General features: G+C 36.5%; 1 protein-coding gene across 3 annotated transcripts in view; it reads left to right on the top strand.

Annotated features, from left to right (window-relative positions):
* Window positions 1-1,862: 1,862 nt before the first annotated feature.
* Window positions 1,863-23,624, top strand: part of FANCL (Fanconi anemia complementation group L) — a 26,402-nt gene continuing 4,640 nt past the window's right edge. The window contains exons 1-8 of one of the 3 annotated variants that reach the window (XM_014966443.1): window positions 1,863-1,992; window positions 3,663-3,721; window positions 4,695-4,755; window positions 6,291-6,347; window positions 8,023-8,120; window positions 10,331-10,427; window positions 15,167-15,235; window positions 22,536-22,686. In XM_014966443.1, the coding sequence (XP_014821929.1) occupies window positions 1,900-1,992; window positions 3,663-3,721; window positions 4,695-4,755; window positions 6,291-6,347; window positions 8,023-8,120; window positions 10,331-10,427; window positions 15,167-15,235; window positions 22,536-22,686 (685 nt within the window). In that variant the 5' untranslated portion in view covers window positions 1,863-1,899. The remainder of the gene's footprint in view (window positions 1,993-3,662; window positions 3,722-4,694; window positions 4,756-6,290; window positions 6,348-8,022; window positions 8,121-10,330; window positions 10,428-15,166; window positions 15,236-22,535; window positions 22,687-23,624) is intronic. The other 2 variants (XM_014966445.1, XM_014966444.1) reach the window with 2 other exon arrangements.

The following is a 23,624-nucleotide window of genomic DNA, read 5'->3' as shown; positions in this document are numbered from 1 at the left end:
CATAGTTGTTGAACACAGTGGTATTTAAAACCTGTTTGTGCATATATTTGGAAGATGTTTCTTAAACTGGTAACTGAGCCTTGCATTGTCCAAAGTTCTCTAAAGTAAAAAAGGGTGACTAGAGCAACATTCTTGCAAAGAACTGAACTGCTACAATGTGTCTTTCTGAGGTATACTGAAAATTTGCTGGAAGTCCGGAAATCATCAGTAACGTTAGCAAGGTATGGAAAAAAAAGTTAATCAACACTGAGTATACATTTTTATTAGCACATATTCTTGGAAATTTTACTGTGATGAATTTTAATGGCAAAACTTGGGACTCCTCAACCTCGCTATTGACTCTTCTTAGCGCATTGTACGCCTGATGCTTGGGCAAATTATTGGCAAAATTTGGATACAGGACAGAGGAACTTTGGTAGCATACAAAAAGAACACAAGAGACTAACATCCAGATCAAATGAGCAAAGAAGACTTCACATTCATTCCCTCACATAGTAGCTGTATTTCTAATAGCAACTACAACAACATAAAAATGCAAAGGGTTTGACCCCTTTTGATTCGTCTGTTTCCGTGCAATCCCTATGTACAGGTCTCCCAAGCTAGGGGAACAAGATCTAACTGCAGGTATAAACATTTTTCATTGTTTTCTTTGCTTCTCTTTCAATTCTTCTCTTATCCCACAGGTACTGAGCTGCTGCCAGCAATCAGAGATACTGGTTCTTTGGCTGCCATAAAAACTTGCAGAAAATTCTTGCAGCCACTTCCCAGTTCCCTAGGCTGAAACAACTGAGATCCTGCTAACTAATATTGCCTTTTCTACATTTTGCTGTGCCTTCTGTACTGATTTCCACAGTGAGGAGCACTGGTTTGAAGGTAAGAGAGACTCGATGTGTTGGGAGAAGTAACCTCCTCTATTACAAGAGATGAGTAACTGGAAAAGTTGCCAAGATTTAGCCACTTTAGTCATTCATATAATATCCAACAGTGGACACCTTATCTGCTGGTCTATAAATATATGACCTCCTACAAACTTCAGTAATATATTGCATGCTAATCAGATTGCATTTATTCTCAAGGGAAGCAGCCTTGGTGATGCTCAAGATCCAGTTGCTAGTTCTGCACACACCTCTTAGGTGACTTACCAAAGTTTTTATCTTTTTATCTTTATACCTTTATGTATATTAAAGAGTTTTTCCCTTTGTAAAACTGTTTTTTCCTTTCTTAAACATGTCTATTTAGGCAGAAACTGCCTCTTGCTGTGTTTTGCATGATGCTCAGCCTTGGTGATATACAAGGTCTTAAGGCCTCCTGAAATAATAACATAATAACCCCCAACATTTTGTTTAAGAGTCTTTCCTCAGGCTTTCCCAAACACTGTGACTATCAGGCCCTAGTGGCAGCCCACCCAGAAAATCGAGGAAAGTTTTTATCCCATCACCTGCATGAGAGGGCAAAACAGCTTTTTTCGCTCCAGGTGTGCTGAGCCAGGAAACACTGTATGGTCCCTAGAAGAGCAATATGTGAATCGAGCCACAAGTAGCCTCTTGCCTTGCCCTGGATGACGCTGCAATCTGCATGGCACGGCCGGCTGAGTATTATGAACCTCGCTCGACGGCACCCCTCAGTCCAGGGCGCTTGTCCCCTTCTAGAAGCCGACCCTCGGCACGCGGATCTCCACAGGGCTTCCCGCCTCACCTAACGGCCGGCGCACGCGCCTGAGGGGAAGGGAGGGGCGCACGCGCCTGAGGGGAAAGGCGGGGCCCGCGCGCCTGAGGGGAAGGGCGGCGCGCACGCGCCTGAGGGGAAGGGCGGGGCCCGCGCGCCGTCGACGGGCGGGGGCGGGGCCTCAGCCGGCGGCGCGTCGGATTCGAACGGCCGTGCGGGAAGGAGCGGAGCAGCATGGCGGCTCCGGCGGCCCTGCTCCGCCAGTGCCCGCTGCTGCTGCCTCAGGACCGGGAGGGGACGGCCTACGAGGGCTTCGTTACCGCCCAGGTACCGGGAGCGGCGGCCGGTACGCGGCGTCAGCCTCTCCTTCCCCCGTTTCCTCCCCCCGGCCCGGGTTTGTGTGAGGGCGGGGGGGGGGAGCGGAGCCGCCGGGTTTGTGAAGAAGCAAATGGCGGCGGGGGGAGGGAAGGCCGTAGTGGGGCCCTGCAGCTTGCGGTGGCTGCCTGCGCCCGGTTCCCTGCGCTGCGGGGAGGAAATTGCACTTCTTCTGGCGGCGCCGTCTCGCTGAGGGCGAGTGAGCTGGATTTGTACTGGAGAATGTTTTTTGGGGGATAGATTCAGCGTCCCTGTGCTCTTGGCCTAGGGCTAAAGGTTGAAATAAATGACTAATGGTGGGTATTTTCCTTTCACTTACTGTTTGTGTGAGGTTTCAACTGCACCATCTCCCTGGGGATCCGGTAAATTGCAGTGCAGGGAGAAGAACAGCACCTAAGGCAGGCTGAGTGAATCCACTTTGCTTTCTCAAGTCCATGAGATGCCCGACAGCCCGTTTCCTCAGCCTGTTGAGCTCCCCCCGAATGGTAGCACAATCACACGGTCTGTCAGCCACGCTTCCCGGTTTTGTATCCTCTGCCAACTTGCTGAGTGAGGGAGTGTGCTGTCCCACCGTCCAGGTCACTAATGAAGGTGAAATAGCGTCGGCCCCAGGACTGGGCCCTGGTGAGCACCGTTAGTCAGGGGCCTCCTACTGGACTTCCTTCTGCTGACTGCAACCCTTTGAGCACAGCAGTTTGGCAGGTTTTCAGTCCACCTCACTATCAGCTTATCTAGTTCATTCTTCAGTTTGTCTATGAGGGTGTTATGGGAAACAGTATTAAAAGCCTTTCTGAAATTGAGATAAAGCATCCACTGTCACCTAATCACAAGAGGACATCTGGTTTTGTTCTTAACTTTCTACTGAAGAAGTCTTAGAATTTACAGACGTAATTCAAGGTATGCTGAGCTGGAATAGAGTCTGGAATAAAAGTTTTGAGATGAGTTAACTGCCCTCTTTGCTTCAGGGAGGAGTTAAAACTACTTTACAAACCTTCTTTATTTCAGTTTAATTTTAATCATCCCATAAGAAAGTTGAAGGAGGATCACAAATAGGGACAATTACTGAAAATGCAAGTAGGTGGCATTTAGGAACTGTCCCATCCGCATTGCACTAACTGGATTACATTTGAGTACTTGGGACTGGTTTTGTTTACAGTTTCTGAAATTTTGCTACAGTCTGTTGTGGATCAGTTCCCAAGTTCATTTTTAGTGTGGTACTTTTATGGTAAGCGTCTGTTTTGACTTTTACTCAAGCAAAAGTCCTTTCATGCACTTCAGCATGGCTTGGATTAAATTATATATATTGGTTTTGTCCAGACTTGGATAATGTTTATTTTTCCTCTAAGAGGTGTTATGTTTGTCCTACGAAATGTGATGCACTGAAAATTTTTTACTCAATACTGTGAGTTAGAGTTTCAACTTCAGAATTAAAATGAGCATTATTTCTAACTGTCACTCATGCTGCTTTTTTTCCTAAATAAAGAAAATCTGAATAATATTCTTGAAAGTTAGATAATACAAACTTTATTTCTAAGTAGCTGATCTTATGGGCAATAATTCCCACAAGCATCTGACACTTTTTCTTTGCTGACCTTCCTATTAACTAAATGTTTATTTTCAAGGGTAGAGACTTCCATATCAGGATACTGTTACCAATGGATTTTCAACTGAAAAATGCAAGGTAATATAGCAAATGAAAGCAATTTACAAGTGTATGTAACAAAAGCTTATTTTGATAAAAGCAATGATGGATATGCATATGAATTCTTATTTTTTCCAATATCAGTGTTGGTAATTAATTCTTATAGGTTTCAACTTAATCTTGCAACAAAATTGTACAACATCAGTGTTAATAAACAATGACAATAAACAATGCCTATATCAAAATATTTTGTTGTTAATTAACTTTGAAACGTCTTGTAATTAATTGGCTGTACTTATATATAAATCAATGTACTTGGGGAAAAAAGTTCATTTAAATGAGATTATTTATATGTCACTGTTTTGGAAACAGAAAATTCACTGCAAATTTGTAAAGTTAAGTAATGATATGCTTGAAGTTAAAAAAGCTATACTAACCATTATTTTTTCTTTCCTGTTAATACATACTAACTTTTTTACCCAACTTTTTTTTAGAAAGTTTATTGTGTTTATCATAGTAATATGTGTGTGTGTATTTATTGTGTTTATGCACACATACATGGATTAGCCTTTAACATTGTATTCCATACTTCTGCCTTGGCCAACCTGCTCTGAACTGTGAACAGATGTGGTATTAGATAGCTTTATTACATTGTGGGTTGGATACTTAAAACCACATTTTAGGCAACTTTGACATTTTCAGGGTATCACTTTTAAATATTGGTGTATTTTATGAAGTCATATTAGCTTGCAAGAATTATGTTGTTGTTTACAGCAAAGAACAGAGGCTTTTGTAGGTAAATGCTTAATTTTTAATGGGCTTTGGGATAGTGACATTTGAAAGTTTTAAATAATTTTGAATATGATAACTCAAAGAAATTTTGAAGTATTGTGTGCTTCCTTTGGGTTTTTTTGAAGAAAAACTTTTATGTGGTTGCATAGTAGACTTTTTGATCTGTTCTAAAAATCATGTCCTATGAATTTATAATTTATACAAAATACTATTTGTCTAGGATAGAGTGTAGCTGGCACCTAAAGAAGATACTGCATGGTTATCGGCATATTTTAAAGCAGGTATACAAATTTTAAAACCATTTCTGTTAAATGTATTCTTATAGCTCTGGGGCCTCCAACATAAGAAGGACATGGACCTCTTGGAGTGAATCCAGAGGAGTCCACAAAGATACTAGAGGGCTGGAACACCTCTGCTATGAGGACAGGCTGCGAGAGTTGGGGTTCTTCAGCCTGGAGAAGAGAAGGCTCTGGGGAGACCTTATAGTGGCCTTCCAGTGCTTAAAGGGGGCCTGCAGGAGAGATGGGGAGGGACTCTTTATCATGGAGTGTAGTGACAGGACAAGGGGCAACAGTTTTAAAATAGAGTAGTTGTATACTAGAGACAAGGAAGAATCTTTTTATGATGAGGGTGGTACAGGTTGCCCAGAGAGGTGGTGGATGCCCCATTTCTGGAAACATTCAAGGTCAGGTTGGATGGGGCTTTGAGCAACCTGATTTAGTTGAAGATGTCCCTGCTTGGATTAGATGGCTTGGATTAGATGATCTTTAAGGGTCCCTTCTAATCCAAACTATTCTATAATGATAATTCATAAAGGCTTACACTCACACACCTATTCTAAAAGTATTAAAGAACTCTCCTTTCGTTGTATACCCAAGATCAATTTTTAAATGCTTCAGAATTTGCATATAAATCTAAAGAGAGATGGATAGAATTTGGTAAATATTTTTTTTTATTCAAGCTTTTTTTTTTAAGATTGTTATTGAAGAATTTTTAATAAATGGCTGCTGACATTTTACTGGAATCTTTCTTTAATCTCTCAAAACAGATTTTGTTTTTTATATATTTGTTTTTCACAAACTGTTCATAGTACAAAGAAGAGAATTCACATTAATTATTGATAGACGTAGTTAATTCTCTGTTGTAGACAGTCAGGGAATCTACGTTAAGCCTCCCTATCCAGAAGAAACTTTGGAGCAAGGATACAACAGCCCTGGAGTAAAGAAGAATATTTTGTTTCTAGGAAGGCATCTTTGCCACACATGCTAGTTGGGGCACTGTATCTCATGGACTGTGCACCCCTTTTAGAACAAGGATTGTGGCTAAGGAGTAACCAAAGATACAGAGCCAAGGAAACTGAAGTGTGAATAAATATGTACCGTGTCTGAAGATAGACAGGAGTCCCTAATCATGGTCAGCATCTAAAAGCAGACAGGTCTGGAGAGTTGCTAAAGAAATGTAACCAACTACAAAATAATTTTGAGTTATTCTAAAGCTTCTGTTCTCGTTGACGAAGATGAAAGTTGTCATCAATGTCTTCATAAATAGATAATGTGTAAAGTCTTCATAAACTATATAAATGTGTTAATGTGACATGATGTGACAAAGGTGGTGATTAATTTTCAGTAAAGTTCCCTGCACTCTGGGAGGTTTGTACTTGAGCTGAAGTATTTAAACATATTGTTATTCTATTACCAAAAAACCTTGACTGTTTACAATATTAATTGGTTTGACAATACTAGAAAAATAGACTGAAATTGTTTACCACTAAAAGTTATAATTTGAAGAAAATTAACTAATACTGTGTTCCTTCCAGAGGTTGCACAGCTGTCCAGATCTTGTCAGTTTTATGGTGGAGCTGAAAACTGTTTTGGTAAGTGACAGAATATATGGTAGAAGGGATGTTCTAATAGCTTTGGTTTTCACTTTCAGTTTGTTAGTTTACTGTTTGATAGATGGATTTATATTTTGGGATTATTTTTCTTTTTTTAGAGGGGTGACTTAGTATGTATGCTGTTCATGTAATATTTGTATAAATATCCTGTAGGATTTTAAGTGACTGTACTTTCTTGATATTGGAATGTTATAGAAAAATTAAAATCCCAGCAAGCGATTTCAGTATAGAGCCATCCTCTTTCCAATGATTTGCTTGGAATTTCTGGTATTGTCCTGATTATAATCATACAAAATAATGAAAGCTTATAATAATACAAAGGATTATACAGTCAGTGGATTTCTGAAGGTGCTTTCACCTGTGTGACAATTTGACCAATAAATGCAGAAAGTTTGGGGTTTTTTGTAGTTCAGACAGTGCTGCTTGTTTGGTTTTTTTTTAAGTTTTTTGATTGAATTGAAGAGTAGCGAAGTCTTCAGTTAACAACTGTCAGTTTTTTGTTCATTAGTAACACATTGTTCTGCGAGCCTCCTTGGCAAAGAATACTTGTGTACTACTTACTTAGAAATAAAACAAAGTACTCTTCAAAGCAACAACAAAAATACCCTCCTGGTATTACACTACTGCTGTATGTTGGAGATGCCTTTCCTCAGTGTTGGCTCAATCCCTGCTGAACTGGATTTCACTAAACCAGGCAAAAGTGCTTGGAATAGGACTGAATAAAAATGTCTTTATGTGGAATATTTCACAGGAGTAATTCCAATCTATTTGCCTGGATACACAAGCACTCAGGAAATGAGAATGCAATGAAAGTATAATTCATTCAAAGTAGTAAAATAGTGATCTTTAGTGAAAATAGTAAAAACAACAGAAGACCCTGTGGGACAACTGGTCAGAAATGATTGTTATACTGATTTCATTATTAATTTTATTTATTTTAATTTACTTTATTAATAATTTCATTATAAATTTCATTAGTTTATTGGTTTGTCCGGTAAGCATAATTTTAACTGAAGTACGTTTTCAAAGAGCAAGTAGCACAACATGAATGTGGAACGTATGGTTTGGTTTTGTTTTTCTCTGTAATGTGCCATTACCTTTTTGATAAAAATTTCTTTTTAAGGCCTTATGATGTATTTGATGAATGTCTGTTCCAAAACTTACTGTCTGCGATCCTATGCTGTTAAAACTGAGAAATGTTTTTTTTTTTTTTTTTTTTTTATTGTATATAGCTACTTAAAAATAATATGGGGGATTTTATATGTGTGTCTTCTTTTGTGGCTGTGGAGCCCAGGAGACAGCTGTGCGCTTAATAGAACCTTCTTTTGAAATGTTCTTTCAGTCAAGATGCTTGACTTCAAATTTATTAGCTGAAAAAGAGGCACATTTGATATTTGCATCTGAAGACTATGTTGTCAACATCTGTGTTGTTTTTTTTTTAAATTGCAGATGTTTTCATTACCAGTATCTGAAGTAATTTACCAAACAGCTTCTTTGTCTGCTTTCGCTGGAGGCTATAACAAAACAAATGCAGTGTACAGTTAATTTTACATAAGCTTAATATTTTTGAATGAATTGCAAAAATCACATGACTAAATAGATGCAAAAATATTGAAATCTCTCTTAATGATGTTTTTAATGTTCTTTTAAACAGGAAATTGCTTTAAAGAATACACAAGACCTGCATATACCACGTCCACCAGAATACTACTCCTGTCTTGTCAGAGATCTAGAAATATTGGGTTGGAATAAGTATGTTTATTTTATTTCTTAATAGACATTACCTTTAGAAAATATGTTCTTTTGTATTTGTGAGTTTAACATACAAAATGTACTTGTTCTCTTAATTTATCCTGTTCAGAAACTGGGTTTGCTTTAAAAATTCTGATGCTTTGTTTTTAATTTAAAAAAAAATCACACCAAAAAACCCCAACAAACCTGTATAAACTGAAGGTATATTTTCAGTCTCAAATAACTGAACTGAAGGGTGAGATGCTACCACTAAGAAATCAATTCTTCTTTGACCTATAAAGTATTGGCACAGTAAATATATTAAGTACAACTTTTATAGTTCTCTTTTTTCTCTGTTCTCTTCCCTACTTTGTACAGGTTTTTTTGATTATTCCCATATGCTGTTTTCTAGACAAAGATGGTCTTCATGTAGACACACAACTTAGTCTGTGCTTTTGTCCAATGTCACCATGTAATTCAGTAAATGTACACTTCTTGACTTATGTGATAAAGTCTCTATTTGATTGGGTTTTTTTGGTTGGAGAAGTTAATCATTAATTGAAGGGCTAGGCTGTACATAGATGATCATATCTGGTTTACTATGAGTTGGAAGGAGAATAACCTAGAGAGGCGATCTGAAGTACATTAGTAAATTACCCTACTAATTTTAGTGTGCTTTTAACAATAAAATGAACTACAAGAAGGCCTCTTAATCTAGACCGCTTTTGAGTTGTATTTCCCCTCCCCAGGCAACAGTAAAAGGAGGGGTGGGATATAGGTAGTTTCGTTTCTTTGTAAAACTCCGTGGTATAATTTTGAGGTAAATTTGGAACAATGAGAGAGTAATGAAATTTTTCCAGTTAGAGGAAGAACGCTCCCCTTCTTTCTAAATAAATAGAGTTTTATTGAATACAGTTGAATTACGCTTCTATCAATCAAACCTTGTATTTCTTTCAACTGTTGTAAAGAAAAGGAGAGTCAAAATACACTCAGGAATCTGTAGGATTATTTGGTATTGCATTAAGGTTAATCAGCATTAAATATGACACATTATATCTCTCTCTGCTTACTAGCACTACTGCTTTTTCCATCTGGATTTTTCAGTTCCCTCATATTGAGGCCATGTCATTTAAGCAGATCATTTTTACTTCTTTTCGCTTCCTAGGAACATGCACACCCTTTGGTGTATGTCTACCTTTTCTTGTACAGGCTTCTACAACTCCATTGCCCATTTCCCTTGAAAGAGAAACATTTTTCCCAGCATGCTGGCTCAAATGACTGGGCTATGTAACAGTTCAAGAAAAAAATGTTACTTGGGTCAGCAAGCAGATGGTTTCTCTGAACTCTGATAGGCTTTTCTGTCATTCTAGGTGGTAAGTTGTACAATAATCTTGGGCTGCTTTTTATCTTTATGCAAGAATGACATAGTCAAAGTGCCAAAATATCCATGTTCCCAGTTCACTGGTAAATATCTGGAGAAGTTTGAACCTTTTTGGCAGTTGTTGAAGCTACTCAGCAGAACATGTTTCTAGAGAACAATGTATTTTACAATTGTATTCATCTTCATTGCTGGGGGAAGCACAAAATGGTGACATCTTAAGCAGAGAGCCAGTGAGTATGTCAGAAGTTTTAAAAATTATTTACATTTAGTATGTACTTGCTACTTGCTTGGGTGCATGCATACTGTGTAAAACTGTCATGGAACAAAGGCAAATCACCATAAATAACTCATTTTGTACCTGCTTGGGTACTGTTTTCTGCAGGAAAATCAATTTCAGAATATGAACCAATATCCACTGAATTTTCAACAATAGTAGTATTGATAATAAAAGAGAACTTCATTGAAGAGAAAAGCAAATCAAGAGCATAAAAGTCTCATACAGCAAGAAACTGCAGAAATGGATCAAAGATTTGACAGGAAGTTTAATGTGTACATAAGTAGAGGCTGACAGGAACATGCTGTGTATGTCAAAGGTTCCAGTGATGGAAAACTGAAACACAGTGCTCACTGACCACAGCGTGAGCCTTGACACACATTGTAAATAACCCAAAGATATATGACTGCATTAAGCAGTAGACTGGTGTATTAACAGCAGTAAATCTAGAACAGCAGAAATGGTTGGCGTGTAGAACTTCTTCTGATTAATATTTGTAACAGACTAATAAGAGTATTGCAGACAGCTCAAACTGGACTTCTTACAATACTGTTAGAGTTTTCTTTTCTCTTTCAGACTCTCGTATGTGGATACTGGTCTTGCCACAGTCAAGCTAAAAGCTGAAGACTCCTGTGGTCGACAGCATCTCATTACTCTGAAGTTAAATGCAAAGGTGAATTTATGTGGGAGAAAATATTTTAAGGCTTCCTTGAAATAAATGGATTTTTGTTAATTCGTGAGGAATTTAGAGGGTTGGTTGGTTTGTTTGTTGGTATGCCTGTTCTGCAGGATAACCCATCGGGGGTTTTTTTGAGAAATTATTTTAGAGAGAGTTTTCAGTCTTCAACTTAATTTAAAATTAATATTACATTATGGTTTATATGTAAGAATCTTTCCATATGAAATTGTGCATGACATGAAAAACATTTTATGATACTGCGATGATTTTTCTGGATTACAGACAAAGACATTTGGGAGACTTTCTTTCATTATCACTCCATCCAGAGACTATGCATATAACAAGAATTAGAGGATGTTGGGTTGCTTCTGTCACAAGTCTTGCTGTTAAAGCTATATAGATAGATATAAAGATTTATGAAAAATTGACTATAGAATTGAGTTCCTATTTTTTAAAAAAATATTTCTTTTTACTCTAAATAATTGGCTGATTTGGGCAGTGCTTGCAATGCAAATCCATGGCATCTGCAGAAGCAGAAAAAAATTATTTTAGTTTTGATTCTTCCTAGTACTGAATTCAAATTGCAGTGTTTCTTCATAGAATTTCTCATGTCAAAGCATAAATCTCTTACCGGAAAAAACTATGAATATCCAGGCTGTATGGTGACAATTATTTGGTAAGAGCTGTTGTCTTCAGAAAATCAGTCTAGAGGAAAAAGTGGATGCAAAAGTGTCTAAATGTTGTTTGGGACTATCTTTGGTCCATCATCTGGAGTAATAATTTTGGAGAGATGAGGAGTGGGCATGGTATTGTAAGATAAAATTTCACCTTCACAGACATTCTCTATTCCTTTAAATACCAGGAGATTTTGAGTTTTACATAAGACAAGCTCATTTTACCTTAGAGGGGAAAAAGGAGCCTATGGAAAAAGTACTGTTTGGGAATTTAGGTTGCTAAAGTAGATTTTGGAAGAGTAAAACACACACAGAGTGAAGAAGGCATAATTAATTTGCTAGTCAGTCCATTATTAAATATATTCATGGAAAAAATATATCAGAAAGTACAATTATGGTCTGTTTAACGTGCAAGGAGAGATACCAGACTGTATTGTCATTGTTTATAAGGGAGCTGCTGTCCCATACTTAATATGACACTAGAAATTAAGTACATCCTGTTGCCCCCAAGTGTTCTCTTGATTTTATGATGACTGAAGTATTTTAACTATATGGAAGTATGAAAGTGCCAAAAAAATACAGTTCAATACCCATTTTTACGAAGCAGCTGCCATGGTCAGACACTATTACACTTATGCATTGGCTGGTTCTGTTTAGCCTTAGCTTACTACTGTACTGTAAAGGGAATCGAGATTACTGTTTTCTGTTCTTTTGAAAACTTGAGTATTTTCTTTATAGTAACAAAATATCCAAAGTTGAGACTCCTAATAGCAGAAGAAAGCACTGTCTAACATTAACAGTACAGTGTAATGATGAGACTTGTATAAAACTTGTCTGTTGTAACAAGTAATCATAAATTCTTTTATTTATTATTTTTTTCCAAATTATTGTTATGATGAAGGATCAATTGCTTGTCCTTTTAAAAACATGTCTGGTATTTAAACTTGCCAGAAAAGAAAAATTATATGTGAAATGTGGTTTTGGTGACATGGGTATTTGATTTTCCTTCATATGCATACCTAATACATTTGAAAAGATTTTGCTGAAGTATTTTTTGAAGGGATGTCTTTTGACAACCTGCTTTAATAAAAGCATGCTTATTTTTGTTATGCTGTTTCTTTGATTAAGGCTAGTATGTGAGCTAAACCTCTCCTCCCCAGTATATATTGCTGGCTCTTGTCTGTATTCTGGCAGATGGGTTTTTTCAGCCTTGTCCTTATGGATGCCATACAGTGAAATGAGTTTATGAGCCTGCCAACAATGTTTTCAGGAAGAAAGTCTTTGAAAAGTGTTTACTAAATTCTTCTTCACAAAGTTGTCATGCATATTCAGAAAATCCCTTAAATATTTCTTTGCCATTATTCTTAATGGTTTGGATGTGTGTTGAGGACTTTTTCCTTAATGCATGGTCAAATGTTTCCACCAGTTATCCTTGTCTGAATGTGCTTTGTGGTAGGAACCGTCCTTTTACAACACCTGCTCTCCATAAACTGCATTTGTAAAGTGTCTAAGGATCATCAGTTTAAACCTGGAAGAATTGAGAATGGTGGTATCATAGTTAGGTATGTTAGTCAAATCAGATGCTACACAACTTTGACTTGTATTTGATTAGGTTTAAACCTCATGAAAGGATATGTTGTTTAATGCTCAGATTACATTTCGTGAAATAGTTTTCTGATCTATTTGGTTGACAACGCATGGTCCAGAAATCTTTATCCATTCACAATTTAAATAAATGAGTAGAGAAGTTCCTGAAAACAAAGCATGCATCGTTGCAAGTATAAAAATATCGGACTGTATTTATCAGATTTCATTTTTATTGATTGAGAAGTGGGTTGGGTGTTTGCCATTTCAGATCCCAAGAATTCAATTAGGCCACTGCAAGAATTTGCGTGCCATGCAGTAATCAAGATGCTTTGGTAATTATCTGAATGATTTGGCAAGGGTTATGAAAATACTTTTACTAGATAAAGTTAGCTGCATGCTCAAAAATGCAATATAAATATTTTGTTTAATAGTTCCTTAAATTTTTCTAAAGAACAGGATGATTTCAGACATACAAATTCAAATGTAACTGTAATAACTTGATGCCATTGTTATGCTCTGGTATAGTATTTTAAAATACTATCTCCTGGGAAATCATTCTGCAAGGTCTAAAAGCATTATATACATATGTACAGAATCATTGTGGCATAGTTCTTAGCGATTATCTGGTGCACAGTGCAATATTGTGCTCTTAAAGAAAATTTGACCAAAAAAAATGCAGGGGAAAAAGGGCTGTAGGTTTTTTGGTTTGGGTTTTTTAAAGTAATATAAAGTTAGTAGAATCTGTTTGCAAGCACTTTATCAAAGGCGCCCGACAAAAGACTGCATAAAATGACTTTACTTACAAAGCAAGTAAACACATAGCTGTCTAATGGTGCTGGGATTTAAATGAGTTAGTCCTAAAACTAGTCCTATGAAAAAATTGTTCTTAGTTTATCTAGGCATACTTTTATACATTGCAAACAAGTGTATTTCTATGCAAGCAGTGAAGTATTCCATGAAAAAATAATACCTACAATGCAAACCCACTAACACTACAATGTCTATAATACAAGAAGAGTAACAGTGCAGTCAAAGGGACTGGTAACAGCTCCTGTGGACATACACCCGCCTCCTGTCCAAATTAGCTTCTCTCACTCTGTCACTGTTGTTTAACTTGTCTGACACCAATTTGATAAAATGATAAAACACAAGATAGCCAAGTTGTGGGAGCTGTCTTCAGGAAGTGGATACCTAACAGAAGCCACAAATGAAGGCAAATTAAAAAGCAAGTTTAAACAAATTTCTGTGAAATCCATGAATCCACTAGATTATTATTAAAATCAAAGCAATGAAGAATTGATACTCTAGGGAAGTTATGTATCTTTTTTGCTCTTTGCCATAGAGAACAATTTGAAACTAATTACTGTAGCATTACTTTTTACATAAAATATAGACACATTTGAAAAATTCTGATAAATTATTGCCAGATTTCTGGTAAATAAAGACAATGTCTATGTTCAGAGGTTTACTTTGGGTAGAGAGTGGTTATGGGAAGCAGCACAGCTAAACTTCACTTCTTTGTCTTAACTCGAATTCTGTGAAGAAGGTGGGACTTTTTTTCATATATCTCCCCAAATAAGATTCTCTATAACATTCTCCTGCGTTGGCAGTTTATGCAATACTAATATAATTTCTATAAAACTGCTGTGTATAGATTTGGTAGAATTTGAAAGGTTGCATAGGACTAAAGGAGGCAACTTCTCAGGTGAATACAATTTTGGATAAGTGTTCTTAGAAAGGACACAATTTATTTATAATTAGATGTTTCTTTATTTTACTACTTTTTTTCCCCCAGGTTTCATATTACATGCTGAACAGCAGTAGATTTACTAGTGTAATGAATAGTCAGTGGTTATTTCTGGAGTTATCAAACCTTTTATAACTTCAGTTTTCATAATACAGCTATTTTTTCTTTTCTTCATTGATACATTTTAATTTGGGGCAGGGAGTTGTTTTAATTCTGGGTGTATGTTCAGTCATCTCTTTTTAAATAGTTACATACATACTCTGATTATTTCAGTTTCATAACAACAAATGTTGCAAATGAGAGCAAAAACTCTCAGTTTAAATGAAAATTAGTTCTTGAGTCCTGAAAGGGCTGGTTGTGGTTTTTTTTTTTTTTTCACATTTTCCTGTCCAGTACAGGTAGTTGAGGAGAATTTTTTTTTAATATTTGATCTTTTTTGTTTTAAGTTCTTTTTTTAATGTGTATTTGTGAACACTGAACAGAGAAAACTGATTCTTCTGCCTTTACTAAAAACTGATACATAAAACCTGTTTACATGTAAATTTCTTCTTTAAATGGTAATTAACATTCATAACTATTTCTGAAAATGCGTTACATACTGTTTCTTCTAAGAGCCAAGTTCTCAAGATGCTTGAAGTGCTCATATTTTGTTATCAAATTTGGCAGCTATCAGTCTGACTTAAATCACTTTAAAAGAAAAAATGTATTTTCTTTCCCTCCCTCAGTATCCAACAGAACCACCGGATTGCCTTGTGGATTTTCCTGTTCAGTTTGCTATTTCTTGGATGCCACAGGTAAACTACTGGTCTCTGCATCTTTTTTTAATAACTAAGATATATATGCCATGTGTAGGTAGTAATGAGGGGCTGGGTTTTCTAACTCCAGCTTTTTTCCCTGTGTGCATTTAACTTTTACACGTGCTTATGTAAATGTGACCACGCTGAACTCCATATTCCTTATGATAGTGTTTTAAATATTTTCCTTGCCATATAGATGTACCTTGCATGTTGTATGCTTTGCACTCATGCTGGCTGTCTTTTCATTAGCTGTTCATACGTCTGAACAATCTTTAGGAATGACATTAGGAAAATGCATGATGAGAAACAATTGTCTTATGGAAAAGAAGCATCCTCAGTAGTTGACAGACATTTAAAAAAGGCGGTCTCTCGGTTTGTTATCCTATATAGTTTCTGTAACGTAATAAAACTTTTTCATTTACAATCAAAGGAACAACAGGAAAATACTTAATAGAATTCTGATTTCATAGTTTAACTGATATTTTTAATATAAAGAACCAAGAGCCATTGTCTTTTTCTAGTCTCTCTTGCATTATTTCATGTATCTTTTTTCCTTATTAGAGCATGTGTACTTGATTAAATGGATTTAAATGTGACCACTTAGATGTAAGTTAATTTGAATTATCTCTAGAAAATAGTTGATGTTTAATTTCATTTAATTCAGGGAAAATAGATTTTACATAAATGATGGCATTTCATAATTCTAACTCTCATGAGGATTTCTACCCATCAATAAAGCCTGTCTTTATGGTACTAAATTTACATAGGGAGCACAGCTGAAAGGTTGCATCAGAGTGATTTTAAAATAGGCATATAATTTTGACTGCAAAGCTCAAGGTTTTGTGTGTCACCTCGGATCCTCCCGTGTTTGAGGAAAATGCAAGAATGGACCGTTGCAAATGAAAAATATATTTAATTGCTTGTGTATTTTTGGTTTTGATTCTCCAATATGGTTTGGAACACTGTAAACAGATATTGGTTTTCTGTTAAATTATACTGGATTCCATACGCTACATGCAGGATTTAAAGTACTGTTTCTAACCTCAAACTTCATACATACTTTTAATAGTATTTTATTAATTTTACAGCCTTGCAATATACGTTGCCTCAAATTAACAACATTTCAAATGTCCTTGACACTCACTGCTTCTCTGTGTTTACTGTTAGTAATTTTAAAGCTACTGACCGGACTTCTGTTTCAATAAAATGTTCTTGAAAAACATGGCATGAAGCAGCCGCCTTTTGAGTTAAAGATGAGAGCGAATATGTTAATATTGACACTACAAGCAAGTAAAAATCTAATGTTGAAAATATGACACTCTAATGCTTGAGATCTTGAAATCATTTTATAGTTTAGAACGACCTATGGACTATTTGATGTGTGTATGTAACTGAAGTCTCTGTTTTGGAATAGTGAGATACTAGCTCTAGTTGCAGATGGCCTGCTGTAGGACTGAACCAAATCCCAGCAACCTGTGCATTGTGCTGATAGAAATGCTTTAGTTGTAGAGTCTTTTTCAAAATTGACCTTATCTATGTGGGTGACATGAACCTAACACTTCTGGAAAAAACTGTGTGTAGTAATTGTGGAAATGGTATTTATTTTCAAAATGCATGGAAATCGTGCAGTGAGCAGTCTTTGTGCTGTGGTAAAATAAGGGTTAAGCTTAGCTGATGCTGAAACAGCATGGGTAGCAGAATTCAGCAGGTCCTCAAGGGGTTTAAAATTTTGGTTCCTAAAAAGGAAAAAGAACACACCATACCTATTTTCTAGTAAAATAACATGAAGTTTTGATACTGATAGGTCTTAATTTTAATATTTGTTGGTCGTCTTTAATGTAAAAACTGACAAGGCTTAACTAAAATTATACAATCACACTATTAGAATATAAACTATGACAGAAAATATAAAAAGGTTTCAGGTAATTTATTTTTTTTCCATCCCCCCCACTGTGTGATGTTGTCCATTTCAGGTTTTATTCAGCACTCGTGGACTTTAAACTTGAGGGGTTGTTGGGTGGTTGTTTTTTTCCTTTTTCTTTTTTTTTTTTTTTTTTTTTTATCTCTGTATAATAATAGACATGGCTTTATGGCATCCATATTAAAAATGGGTAATTTTCCTTATGGTCCCTGTCTTCCTGCTGGGTTGATAATGTTTTGATGTATTTTTCTTTTGCTCTGATGAGAGGTCTGCTGCTGCTGCTCTGACATATTCATTTGGATGAATAATTATAACTTGCACAATGTCAAGCTGAAGATGGTAGGGTTTTGTGCGTCATGACAAGCCTAGTAGCCAGTGCAGGTGTCTCACAGCATGATCAGCAACAGCCAGTGTATTCTGGCTCAGAGGAGACATTTTAGAGTAGTAAGAAATCAGCACCAAGGGCAATGCTGCTGCTGCTACTGTTACAAGTGCCAAATAAATGCAGAGTGCTTCTCAATGACAAGTGCAAGAACATCTACTTATTTCAGTTATATTCTTTTTCTAAATAACCAGATAAATGTGCTGTCTCCACATTTCAGCAGACGCCGTAAGCAGCGTTCTGCAGATTCAGTGCATCTACATTCTGCTGCCCTCACATCAGGGTGTTGTTTCTATACTGACCACTGCCCACCTGGTTGGCTACATGAAGGTCAGGAGAGTGGAAATTAATGACTAATGAGGTCATGCAGTCGCCCAGCAATGAAACAGTAATACAAGATTCAGAAGGTATAGTGGGATGAATGAGATTATTCTTCAGTTATTTTGACGAAAAAACAGTAAAATGTATCATAATTATGCTTTCTCTTAGCAAAGGAGCTTCACAGACACCAGCTTTATATGCATCTATAAATACAAAAAACAGAGATGGTTGACAAGACACTTTATAAAGATTTCAGAGTGTTGGGTCTCAGTTTGATTTGTGCTAAGGAGGGGGAAAATCATTAAACTACTGTTTGTGAGACATAAACAGCTTCTAAACAAATCTAAAGAATCAGAAATTCTGCAGGTGATACAGCTGATCCCTTTTCCACCCAACAACTGTTCACTTTATTAAATTGTATCCTGTCTATGAATTCCTAATGGGCAAGAAAGTAATAACACCTCTAGTTTAGGCTACTTACCTTTTCCATTAGGAGGCTTTGCAATTGTTTTAATTTTGGATAAGCAAATTTTGTGTTAGGAAAAATTTTAGCAAAGAAAATCTCAGAACAAAGATTGCATTTTAACCTTTTTTTAAAAAATGTTAATAAAATGTGCTGTATTTACCTTAATTATAATATATTCTTACTGTCCTTTGATGAATGGTTAGTTTATCCAGGATTTATTTGCAGTGGGTGTTTGAAATCTATACATATAGCATTTCTTAAATATATCAAGAAATTTCTTAAATTTCATTTACTGAAAGGCTTCATGGATCTTTATGGTAGGTGCAGACTGAAGACTTTCTCTTTATTCTTCCCAGGCTCTGTGGATCTAAACAGAGGAACCAAGAGTAGAGTGACTGTTTTTCAGTTTCTTCTTATTCCTTTAATTGAAGGAAGCTGTGTGTGGGCAATAGGGATAAACTTGGGAAAGTGTTTTAATTGGAATACAGTAAAAAAAAGAAGGAAAGAATAGGCATAAGGAGCTACCAGTGAGATGAGAGTGCAGAGGATAGAAATGGAAACAAAAATGTTGCAAAACCACACAGACTCTTTCTTGGTAGAAGAGAAGGTAGTTCCTCTCAGAAATTAGTAGGTCCAGAATATCAGATTTTCACCAGCCAAAATTAGTGCTTTCATCTCCTCTCAGTTGTTGAAATGAATGGAGGATACATACAGTCTGATAGCACAAAGGTAACATTTGGGGCAAAGTTTTCTAAAACTGCTGGGGCATCATCAAAGTTGATCTGTTTACATGTCTGTTTTCCTGTAAAATAACCAATTTAAGCCAGTCTCCACAAACTTCTGTTTTCAGAAGTGAAGATCACAGAATCACGCAGCGTATCTCTGTCAACACCTTACCAACCTCCCACTTGAAAGTAATGAGGTGTCCTGGGACTGTCAGGCTTTCTCAGGACCTCAGTATTGGAACGGGGAGGAAACTGGTTCCAGCTGCTGATTTTGTATGAATTCACATTTGATGTGTCCTTCAACCAGCCCTAGCTCTAGGTACCCTGTACAGCTGCCACAAGCTGTTTGCGCAAGAGGAGACGTAAAACTTTTACCAGTCAAACTTCTTTTGTCCTTTTCTAATGGTGGACTCTCTGTTCCTCATCTGAGAAACTTCTTCTTTGTCCCAGCTGCGGATGGTTTGGTTAAGGTGTGGTCGGAATTGAGCGCAGTGTTTCACCTTGGATCACACCCTCACTAGTGCCCGGCCAGCCTAGGGAGGAGGGAGCGGAGCTGCAGGGGGATCACTCTCCAGCCACTGCAACAGCCATCCTGATCCCGTGGGGGGGAAACACAGTACTGCCTGATCAAGTTAGAGAAGACTCTGATACCCAATTTGTGACTCTTGTAGTGCTGGGGTTTCCTCACCTCTGCCAGCTGGTCATTGCTGCTCCTGTGGGCAGCTGATGCCAGTATCCTCAGTAGTTAGAAATAGACTGCAAGGTTTATCCTATACATTAAAAATATCTTTGGGTTGGTTTTTTTTAAGTTGTTGTGAATGATTAAACTGCCACGCTGTTCTATAATGGATGTTTCGTCTGATTAGCATGGAAACGGACTGCATCCAGGGGATGGAGTAACCAGTTTGGTTTTGCTAGGGGCTTTTAGAGTCAGGGCAGCCAGTGATGATACCCTGAATTATGACTCTCTCATTTCCCAAAGAATAATTGACATATTTCATAGAAATTCTAATGCATTTATACAAAGGTTAGTGAGAAACAGAGAGTTTGTGCTATTTGACATTATTAACAACTATCTTAGTGCAGTGTAGACAAAAAAAAAAAAAAAAAGCATGATAGCACTGTCTTAGAAAAGAGTATTGGGCAATGACCAAAAATTAGTTGGTTAATCAGATAACAAGGAATATTATAGTTTTTGTGGCTGGCATGACAAGCATGTGATGTATTTAAATAGCTATAGATGCATTTATGTATATAGCAGGAGACAGCTGGCAACATCAATGAAGCATGCAAATAAGATCAAATGAACAGTGCATTTAAAAAAAAGATTTAACTACCTTTTTAAGGAACATCATTGAAAAATTACAATTAGTATTAAAATTAATTGGATTTTAAAACTTATCTGTGGGTTATAATCCCTTGATGTTTCTTTTTTCTAGTGAAACCCTTTGAATTCCCAGAAGATAAAGATAAAAATGATTATTAGAGGATTTATCTGTATGTGATATAGAAAAATGTAAAAAATCAAAATGGAAAGCAACTGTTGCAAGTACCAGAAAATTATGCTATTAATTTAAGTGTCATCAGAGCACAAAAGATCACATTTCAGGACTGTGTGAAAATTATTAAAATACTGGAAATAATAGTACTTAAGATGAAGATATTATACTCTAAGATGTGGTTAAGTGACTGACACTATTATATCACTTCAGGTATTATAAAAGTAACAAAATGCTTTTAAAGATAATAAGCATTACATTTTGAGATTGGCAGTATTCACACTTTTCTGCTTAAGTGCTTTCCTACTTTAATATAATTTAATAACAGCAGGAAAAAATGTAGCATTTTATTTCTAAGCTACACTGTTTCTTTCTAAAATACGTATGCGTAAAATATCAAAACTTATTACACATAAATATATTTCTTGATCTGAGAATGTTCATATAATTTGCTTCTTTTTGTCCGGGTGAGAAAGGAAGAACATAATTACTAAAGATTAAAGGAAACCATTCCATGTTTTATATTAAAAAAAATAAGTTGAAAGAATAGAGGTTATTATAGGAAAAGGTCTCTTTACAAACTGAGCGTTTAATTTGCTTTTTGACCCTGAGAACTTGTTCCCAGCCCAAAAGATATTTGAAATCTGGCCCTTGCTTCATCTTCTTTGTTTTTTAAAATGTCCTTTCCCATCTCTTTATCCGAACTGAAGTGGTGTCAGTTCTCTCCTTCCTGCTCTGTGCTCAGGCCTTTCACGGTTCAGACATCTTCTGTGCAAACCATTTCAAAATACCCTTTCGTGCTCCCAAATGATTCTTTTGTTTCTACTCCTGAGTTTCCCACTACCAAACAATCTGGGAAAACAAGTTATCTGGGAAGCCTCTATCTCCAAAACACTTCCCCCCCACCCTTGCTCCCCTTTCACTGCTTTTTGGCGCTTTCACTTTTGTCCTGTGGCAGCTTCATCTCTCCCCATGAAGCCACATTCTGAGAGCTCCTTGTTTTCCTACTGGTCTATTCCTGATACCTCCCAGTTCCTCCACTGGCTCAAACTCTGTAATGGGGCATTGCTCCAAGCAGAACTCGTCTCTTTCCTCCTCTTGCGTTCTTCACCTCCTTTCCCTTCCCTAAATTCATCTTCATGTTTGGTACCATCTGGGCCTCTGCATTTGGGAAGGTGTTAAACTCTGATGAGTGTTTTCTCTGCTTGGAGAAGTCTTTCCCTGTAGAAATAGCTACTTCTTTTGTGCTCACTGATGATTTTGAAAAAACAGCTTTCGCGTTTCTGTTCTGTATATTGTCCTGTATAATGAAAGATTTTTCTGATTCCGTCTAATCCACTCTCAAATATTGAAATCCCTTGAGTGTAATCCTCTGATTATTAGACGGTTTCTCCTTCTCTTACCATATTTACACAACTTGAAATCTAACATTAGGTACCTGCTTTTATATTGCTTAATTTTGTGACAATTACGACATTGTTAGATTCTTTCTTAGCGTCTTTAAAAAATAAGTAAGCTACTTTAGTTATGTGGGTATGTCTGTGTATTTATATCTGGTACGACTGCCGTGTTGCTCAGCTCAAGTAGAGACAAAGTATCAGGATGTTAGAAGTTTAACAGTAGATAATGATTTTTACTTTAATTTTACAGTAGTTTATTACAGGTCACAACACTGATAGTTGTTACAGTTTTCAGAAAAGTTTTCTGAAAAAGAATTAATAAAACACTATGAAATCCAGGTATGATGTATGTATATGACAAAACATTAGAACTACTAGTATGAGAGGATTTGTTGTACTCAGGATACAGCTAGTCTTTGTGTTGCTTCAATTAAAAAACCTGAGGTTTAACGTTTCATGCTACTAGATTGTTGCAATTCTTAAATTGCCTACAGTTTGTTTTTTAAATATTCTGTGTGGCTGTAGGTGGAAAAGATATATAATAATTTTGTTTAAATTTCTTCTTTTCTTCTTCTTTTCTTAGAACTCCTTAATAGACATTTATAATCAGTTCCTGGCAGCATTAGAATCGCTGAAAGAATTCTGGGATGCCGTGGATGAAATTGATGGGAAGACATGGGTGCTCGAGCCAGAAAATCCCACAAGGGGGGCTACAACAAGAAGGATTGCAATAGGTACCGAGAGGTTTGAAGGAATACAGGGGGTCTGAGAAGTAAAACTCAGGGCGCTGTTTTGCTTTGCTTATCTAATCAGAGGGTGCTTATCTGAGTTAGAAAAATGAAAAGTAGCATTTATAACCAACTTATCTAATCAGAGGGTGCTTCTCTGAGTTAGGAAAATGAAAGGTAGCATTTATAACCAGTAAGACACAACTCTCTTATTTTGTGTATTAAAAAAAATAACCTTCCACAGTATACCCAACCTCTTTAGGATATTAATTACAAAATAACCTTCCACAGTATACCCAACCTCTTTAGGATATTAATTACAACTTTAGCGTGTTACATAAAATGAAAAGTTTCTGCCAGGAAATACTGTGTATTTGTAAATTATGAACATGTAACTGCCAAAAACTGAGGACTTGCATGATAACTGTAGAAAAATGAATCTTTGTAAAAAAATAATCTTAGATGGAGCACTAATCTTATTCACAAATTCCATTTTTTTTTAAACAGACTCTTACTTTAGATTGATCCTGTCCGGGAAGAGTGAAAGGAACATTAGAGTGCAGTCAAAAGGGAAAAAAGGGGGTTAAAAGAGGCAGGTGGAAAGGACAAAGAAATAGGAGAAGAGAGGAAATGAGAGGCTCACAGTGTTAACCCTCTGAAAAAGTACCTTAATTCATATGCTGATGTCTGGCATTTTAAGGTCTTAATACATATAGGATAAGGAGTCTTGTAATTGCAAAGGAGAAACTTGCCACTGTCAGAGGTTAGAGATACAGGGGAAGATGTTACCTTTGAAAGAAGCATTCCAATTTTTAGCTGAAATCCAAAGTGTCAATAGCACATTGTAGAAATCTGAGAACATACAATGGACCAAAGCAGACCTGAGTTGTCCCCAAAACCTGTGGAAAGACTGATAGCCTGCGGTGTGAAGAAGGAGCTACTGG

The sequence above is a fragment of the Calidris pugnax genome, unplaced genomic scaffold (assembly GCF_001431845.1).
Source record: "Calidris pugnax isolate Ruff unplaced genomic scaffold, ASM143184v1 scaffold31, whole genome shotgun sequence".
Lineage (NCBI taxonomy): Eukaryota > Metazoa > Chordata > Aves > Charadriiformes > Scolopacidae > Calidris > Calidris pugnax.
Note: the sequence above shows the minus strand (reverse complement) of the source record. Positions and strands in the feature narration are given on the sequence as shown.